General features: G+C 51.0%; 3 protein-coding genes across 3 annotated transcripts; 1 reads left to right on the top strand and 2 right to left on the bottom strand.

The window, feature by feature from the left end:
• Nucleotides 1-428: 428 nt before the first annotated feature.
• P174DRAFT_376512 (betaine aldehyde dehydrogenase) lies at nucleotides 429-2,032 on the bottom strand (the record flags this gene model as incomplete). The annotated part of the gene is made up of 2 exons (XM_024822692.1): nucleotides 429-1,443; nucleotides 1,548-2,032. 2 exons carry the CDS (start codon nucleotides 2,030-2,032, stop codon nucleotides 429-431), a joined length of 1,500 nt encoding a protein of 499 aa, XP_024679503.1.
• Nucleotides 2,033-3,362: 1,330 nt separating this feature from the next.
• P174DRAFT_394726 (GMC family oxidoreductase) lies at nucleotides 3,363-5,863 on the top strand. The gene is made up of 2 exons (XM_024823642.1): nucleotides 3,363-3,894; nucleotides 3,989-5,863. Exons 1-2 carry the CDS (start codon nucleotides 3,648-3,650, stop codon nucleotides 5,368-5,370), a joined length of 1,629 nt encoding a protein of 542 aa, XP_024679504.1. The 5' UTR covers nucleotides 3,363-3,647; the 3' UTR covers nucleotides 5,371-5,863.
• A 284-nt stretch (nucleotides 5,864-6,147) lies between these two features.
• On the bottom strand, nucleotides 6,148-7,499 carry P174DRAFT_375843 (N-acetylglucosamine-6-phosphate deacetylase; the record flags this gene model as incomplete). Its single annotated transcript, XM_024822650.1, has 2 exons — nucleotides 6,148-7,068; nucleotides 7,128-7,499. The coding sequence occupies 2 exons, from the start codon at nucleotides 7,497-7,499 to the stop codon at nucleotides 6,148-6,150; spliced, it is 1,293 nt and encodes a 430-aa protein (XP_024679505.1).
• Nucleotides 7,500-7,722: the final 223 nt, after the last annotated feature.

Below are 7,722 nucleotides of genomic sequence, written 5' to 3' on the forward strand. Positions count from 1 at the left end.
GTTGCTGACGACTGTTTGTCATATTTATGAGTGTGTTGTGTTGTATAGGCCGATCTTGCTTTCTTCATAGATATATTTGTTCGCTTTGCATAGCAACTAGTTACTGCGTATAGAGTTGGCTCTCGATGATCGTCTCAGTTGGCGTTCTTTCTGCCTGAGAGCTTTTATATATCCCGCCAATTTATTATCGTTCCAATGGCTAGTTTCAAAGTACAAAGATAAGTTACCTGTATTGAGACATCTTTTATACATAGATGGCAAAACGACAAAACACCGAGGAGCTGGGATTTGAAGTAAATTTGTTTTGACTTTTGTCTCAAAATCCGTTTTCGACGTCTGCCATGAGAATGATACGGTTCTTCTTGACCAAGATACCTGATACAATCGCTCCTTTAGCGGACAATTTGTACACTTTCATTCATTTTGGATTACAATTTCGCAAAGACAGTAGCAACCTGTCCATTCATATCCACCAGCGTACTCTTGTTCCTCACCCAAGCTTCGATACCTCTGCGGCCGTTCTCGACGCCAACACCACTCTTCTTCCAGCCACCCACAGCCATCTCGGCCGGGCTTTCACCCCAGGAGTTGATCCATGTAATGCCTGCTTGGAGCTGGTCGATGATACGATGCGCCATATTCAGGTCTCGCGTAAAGACGCCAGCCGCAAGGCCAAGCTCAGTGTTGTTCGCGCGCCTAACGGCTTCCTCGACGGTATCATAGTACAGGATTGACATGACCGGCCCAAAAATCTCTTCCTGGACAATCCGCATGGAGTCGGTGCAGTCCGTGAAGACAGTTGGCCGCACCCAGAACCCATTCTCCAATTCCTTCGGAAGAGAGGGCTTTCCCAGCCCGCCATAGAGGAGCGTTGCCTTGTCCGTCTCAATGCCATAACGAATGTACGAGGTTACTTTTTCGAGGTGAAGGGCGGAGCTCAAGGGTCCGAAGTTGGTTGCGTTGTCAAACAGAGGTCCCGAGCGGATATATTGCATCTTGTCCAGAAGAGCCTTCTCAAAAGCAGACTTCATGCTTCTTGGGACAAATACCCGAGTCCCATTAGTGCAAACCTGGCCTGTACTAAAGAAATTGGCCATCATGGCTCCATTTACTGCATTTTCAAGATCCGCATCAGGGAGGATGAGCAATGGGCTCTTGCCTCCTAACTCCATCGTGACGTACTTCATTTGTCCCGCGGCGGAGCCGGCCACCTTCAATCCTGTCGCCACCTGGCCCGTGAAGCTGACCTTGGCGATTAGGGGATGAGCGGTCAAATAAGCACCCACATCCCCAGCGCCATAGACAACATTGAAAACCCCAGGGGGAAGCCCAGCTTCCCGGTAGATCTCAGCCAGCATCTGCGCATGCAGGGGCGTATATTCACTAGGCTTGTAGATCATGGTATTTCCAGCCGCAAGACATGGTGCTGATTTCCAGAGAGCACTGTGCCGCATTTGTCAATTACTAAGCCCGATCGAGAAAAGAGAGACAAGCAGATGTGATATGTTTTGCGCGCTCCGTCTGATCAAGAACAACGAAGTACTTACATCTGGAGAGGATAATTCCATGCGCCGATGCCAACGCAGACACCCAGCGGAGCCTTCTTGGTGAAAACCCATGCGTCTTCTCTTAACTGTGTTGTCTCGCCATTGAGACCCCCTCCTCCTACCAGGTTGGCATAGTATTCCAGTACATCTGCACCAGTCACGATGTCGACTGTGCTTGTTTCCGAATAGGCCTTGCCGGAATCTAGAGTTTCGAGACGCGCGAGTTCGTCATTTCTCTCCCGCAGCAACGTCGCGGCCTTTTGAAGAATGCGCGCACGAGCGATATGAGGGGTTTGCGACCATGAGGGGAACGCGCGGTCAGCAGCTGCAATGGCCGCATCTGTATCAGAATTTGAAGCAACATGGATTTCAGCTAGTGGAGTATTGTCGGCAGGGTTTATTGTGCGAAAAGTCCGACCGGAAGACGCCGACTGGATTTTGCCGTCGTAATATGGGTGACGAGGAGGGAAAGGTAGGTCCGCCATTTTTCTTTTTGCTTGAGGGGGGCCGCTGGGAAACTTGTATAGGGCGATCACGACGTAGATATCGAAATAGGATATATGAGAGATAGATATTTTGCCCTGTGTGTTACTGGCAGGTTGCTCAGAGTACTAGAGAGGTATTGATAGTACTCCGCAGATAGGTGCAGATAGTTAGCCTCATTATTGACCGGTGATGTATTCATATCTGAATCACACCGCCTCATAATTCCGCCCCATCTTCATTTGACGAGGACAGGCTCCGCTGTGGCTACGACCACTAAACCAACTCCACATCAGACCTATTGGTCAACAGGAGGCCTGTGAGATCGTGGTTGAACTTTTCTTCCGAGTATCCGAAAAGGTCCTGTTGTCCCAGTGCTCCTCCGTACTACGTAGTAGCAGAATCCTGTAATCTTTGAGGAGCGAATCCACAGCTACTCCTGGGTGCTGGGGCGGTAGGGCCCCTCCGTAGATACTGCTCAACCAAACAATGAAACCAAGTTTTGATGGTGTAGGACTAGCCACGCGATGGTCAAACAGCGTCAAAAGCTAAAGAGAGGCTGGGATGGATGGGGAAATTAAGGAATGGCCTCCAATAGGAAACACGGGACAAGACCGATATCCAAATAGCGTCGCCTTATGAAGCGAACTTTCTTGCATTCTAATACTCCATCTGGACATGATTAGCAGAGTCTCCAGTAAATAATATCTTTTAGGGGGAAAGAACTCATGCACAACCGTGCTGTCTTACTCTTATACCAAGCGGGTAATAGAATCCAGGATCTAGCACGGTTGACGAGCCTCCGAAGGATGTTCAAACCGTTAATGAATTAGTGCGACTGGCTTAGTGTGAGTTCGTGGATCGTGGCGTCGTCTTAGTCTCAAAGCCCTCATAAGTCGTGTGGGCTGCGGAGTCTTTCGATGACGTCGAGTGACCTTTTCGTCCGACCAGACATCACAACCCGCGGGTACAGTCGTCCTTGAAATATAAAAACGAACGCGGCCGACGATGAGGTGCCTACTCCAGTACGGACGGGACCCTTCTAAGTACCTGCATATCATAGTAGTCTTCACTCAGCACGCAGATCGATGTAGTAAGGTAGTTACATTACCTCTAGGTGCGGTCGATCAACCATTGAAGCGGAAGATGATGATTATAGTCCAATCCGAGCCCAGTATCAGGCCATATTAAACCGTGTTTCCATTATCTAATACGGCCTGCGTTCTTCGGGGGATAAGGAGATTTTTGCCTTCGATTGGCTGATCCTTCTTTCGGCACCTTTTCTTGTGGTGGGGAAAAGTTAGGGAAGAGGAAAAAGAGGAAAAAGATTGGCGGCGAACGGATGGATAGCCTCCTGGACACCTGAGGCCCATGTCTCTAACTTAATTCCGTCCTTCAATTTAAAATCTATCAGCATTCCGTTATGATTCTACACTTTTTTACTTTTGTCTTTCTAAACCGTCTCATTGCCTCCTCCGCCCTCTTTACCCAGTCTCTCCTCTCTTGTCGATCTCCAGAGGCGCCGGAATCCTCTTGTTTCCTCACCAATTCATCCCGGGTTTGTTCTCCGCACCAGTAGACAGCGCCCTGCAATCATTCATTCCATTATCATTCGACATGGCCACCACAAACGATTTCCCTGCATCCGACGTCAATAGCTATGACTATGTTATTGTCGGCGGTGGCACGGCCGGCTGTGTCATTGCTAGTCGGCTGGCTCAGTACTTGCCCAATAAGCGAATTCTAGTCATTGAGGGTGGTCCCAGCGACTTCATGGATGATAGAGTCCTTAACCTCCGGGAATGGCTCAACCTCCTGGGAGGCGAGCTGGACTATGACTATCCCACCACAGAGCAGCCCATGGGTGTGTATCCTTCGCACATTCTCTGTTCTATCCGCGTGCCCTTGCGGACTACTTAGCAATTCTGTCAGTTACTGACCGTCTTTTTATTCTCCAGGCAACAGCCATATCCGTCACTCTCGCGCCAAGGTCTTGGGTGGCTGTTCCAGCCACAACACTCTCATTTCCTTCCGCCCCTTCGAGTATGACTGCAGAAGATGGGAGGAGCAGGGTTGCAAGGGCTGGTCCTTTGAGACCTTCACTCGCGTCCTCGACAACCTGCGGAACACTGTCCAGCCCGTTCACAGCCGTCACAGAAACCAGCTGTGCAAGGACTGGGTGCAGGCTTGCTCGACTGCCATGAACATTCCCATCATCCACGATTTCAACAAGGAAATCCGTTCCAAGGGTGAACTAACGGAGGGTGTTGGTTTCTTCTCCGTCTCGTACAATCCAGATGATGGCCGTCGCAGCAGTGCTAGTGTAGCATACATCCACCCTATTCTGCGCGGTGAGGAGAAGCGCCCCAACTTGACAATCCTTACCAACGCGTGGGTGTCTCGCGTGAATGTCGAAGGAGACACCGTCACTGGTGTTAACGTGACTCTGCAATCCGGTGTCAAACACACCTTGCGAGCCAAGAAGGAAACCATTCTTTGTGCCGGTGCTGTCGATACGCCGAGATTGATGCTCCTCTCCGGTTTGGGACCCCGTGAGCAGCTGAGTTCTCTCGGGATTCCGGTCGTCAAGGATTTGCCTGGTGTTGGTGAAAACCTCCTCGATCACCCAGAGAGTATTATCATTTGGGAACTCAACCGTCCTGTGCCCCCCAATCAGACTACCATGGATTCGGATGCGGGCATCTTCCTGCGGCGCGAAGTTCCCAATGCGGCTGGCTCCGATGGCCGTGCCGCCGATATCATGATGCATTGCTACCAGATTCCCTTCTGCCTCAACACGACCCGTCTGGGCTATGAAACCCCCGTTGATGCCTTTTGCATGACACCCAACATTCCTCGCCCCCGCTCTCGTGGTCGTCTATACCTGACCTCGGCAGACCCCTCCGTGAAACCGGCTTTGGATTTCCGCTACTTCACTGACCCCGAAGGCTACGACGCCGCAACCATCGTGGCCGGTCTCAAGGCTGCGCGCCGGATTGCCGAGCAGGCTCCGTTCAAGGATTGGATTAAGCGTGAGGTGGCGCCGGGACCTAAGGTCCAGACTGATGAGGAATTGTCAGAGTACGGTCGCCGTGTGGCTCACACGGTCTACCACCCTGCTGGTACCACCAAGATGGGTGATATCTCCCGCGATCCCATGGCTGTTGTTGACCACCAGCTTAAGATCCGTGGTCTGAAGAATGTCCGTATTGCGGACGCTGGAGTCTTCCCTGAGATGACGACCATCAACCCGATGCTGACTGTGCTGGCTATCGGTGAACGCGCTGCCGAGCTGATCGCTGAAGAGGCAGGCTGGACTCGGGAACAGCCCAAGCTGTAGAAGGCCTTGTTTTCCAAGCTTGCGGGTTTGCTTGTGCATTCCTGGTACACGGGGTGCGCGGAGCCATGCAAAATGGCTCTTAGTTGGCAAAGCATTCCTTTTGTCGAGATGCCTGTCTTCGCCCATCCAATTATATTCCATAAAGCGACTGACTTCATGCGGGATCATGAGTGGTGCAAAGTTGGGTGGTGTGCTTGTATTGGGATCACTGGAGTAGAAAAGCGCGCAAAAAAAGAAGTTCGAATATGATGGATGCTTTTTAGCGTGGTGTTGGCCTGGAAATTGCATGATGCCTTTTTATATACAGATGCTGGCTCCTTTTTGGATATTTGTCCAGAGAGCAATTCACACAAAAATATGCTGTATATAGCAAAAGGTGACAAAAGAGAAATAGACAAGAAATACCACGAAATACGAGCACTGATACATTTTAGAGGAACCAACAAACAAGTCTAATGATGTATTGTCTTTAAATCTAGTTTATAGTCTGGGCAATATCTTTATCCTCATATCTATAGTACTTGCTGCACGTGGCTAAAAAGGACAGAGGGCCCTTTGGGCAAAGGGCCTGTAGCGCAAGATAAATCTCCGGAATCTCTGGATTGGATACAGGGCACAGCGTCGGAAAACAGAAAGATAAAGACTGAGGAGCAGTAAAATCCACAGCAGAGCCATAGTATGCTAGTCGAGGTTGGAAGGAAGTGTGCACAGTGTTCCGGAGCAATTACCAGAGGCGAGAAAAGAAAAAAGAGGAACGAATATGCCAGGGTGTCTGCTTCATACTGTATTCGTAGACGTGACTCCTTTATCAGTGTCATGGATCTTGACTCCCCGTTTCCACACCTGGCAGACAGTTAGCGTGGGCGAGTCGGGGTCGTCCTCCTCGCTCAGCACGACAAGGTCCGCATCTGCACCGCTGTCCAGGGTACCCTTGACACCTTGTAACCCCAGTAAGCGCGCCGGAGTCGCGGTGGCAGCATTAATGGCATCGGCTATAGAGGCGCCAGACCAGCGCAGGAAGTTGTTGACGCACTCGATCAGGGTGGCCGAACTACCTGCGATCTTGTCGGATCCTTCCAGGGTCAACCGGGCTCCCGTCTTGACGATGCGCTCGCCGTTCGTCCAGTCATAGACACCGTCGGGAAGGCCGCAGAGCTTCATTGCGTCGGTCACGAGGACGAGCCCGTCCGGATGGGCGTTGTATGCGATCTTGATCGAGGTCGGGTGGAGATGGATACCGTCCGCGATAATGCCGTAGAAGGGCCTGCAGTGTTCGCTCTGGCCCAGCAGTCCGAAAATGCCGGGGTTCCGGTGGTAGAAGGGCCGCATCGCATTGAACAGATGCGTGACCATTGTAGCTCCTACTGTAGTCGCTGAGAGTGCTTGTTCGAATGTCGCATCCGAGTGGCCGATCGAGCAGACGATGCCGGCGGAGGTCAATGAGGGGATGGTCGATACCATGTTTCCTACCTCGGGGGCGACTGTGATCATCTTGACTGACTTGGAGCTTCCGGTAAGATTCTCCTTCCCATAACACTCCTCTAAATCTTCGAAATTCCGCGCAGCACGAAGAACTTCGGTCTTGTGAATGCCATTGCGGTTTGGGTTGATGAAAGGCCCTTCTATATGAGCTCCTAACGATTCCGCGCCGTCTTCAGGACGATGGTTGCTGCCCGAAGGACCCAAAGAGGGCAATACCTGGAAGAGTATTTAGTCAGATCTGTTGATTTTTTGGGGGCCGGCTGGGGCCGTCATACTTTCCAGTAAACCTCTGGGGTCGAGCTGACAACAGTCGGCAAATATGAAGTTACACCGGTCCTGGCAAGGCCCTTGTTCACCATGCGCAAACCCTCATCATATTCGTCCTTGGACGCTTGAGGCACAGAGAAGTCAAAACCCTGAGCGCCGTTCAGCTGGACATCGATCAATCCCGGAGCGAGAATACGGCCGCCGAGGTCGATAACCTCATCCGGCGAAAGATGTAATCCGTAGAAAGCCTCTTGATCTTTGAGAATCTTGCCCGACAGAGAATCGATCCAGACATCCTGTTCAACAAGCTCTGAACCCTTGACGATGCGACAGTTGGTGAACTTGGTGATGCGCGGAGTAGTCGTCGTTTTGCCTGGCATGATGATGGCTCCGACTCTTTCGTTTCCTACACCTATGATGTACCACCAGGTGGTATTCGCTTTATACGCTTATGATAGGAGAAGCGCAAACAGTGAGGATGAAGTTAATCGCTGGGAAAAGGTAGAGAGAGTATGTGGATATATTTTGATACCTGCGGCGGATGGAGATGAAAATCAAGGTGAAATCCACATGGACGTATATGAACAGAGTTTGGAGGCAACA

The sequence above is a fragment of the Aspergillus novofumigatus genome, assembly GCF_002847465.1.
Source record: "Aspergillus novofumigatus IBT 16806 chromosome Unknown P174scaffold_7, whole genome shotgun sequence".
Classification (NCBI taxonomy): Eukaryota; Fungi; Ascomycota; class Eurotiomycetes; order Eurotiales; family Aspergillaceae; genus Aspergillus; species Aspergillus novofumigatus.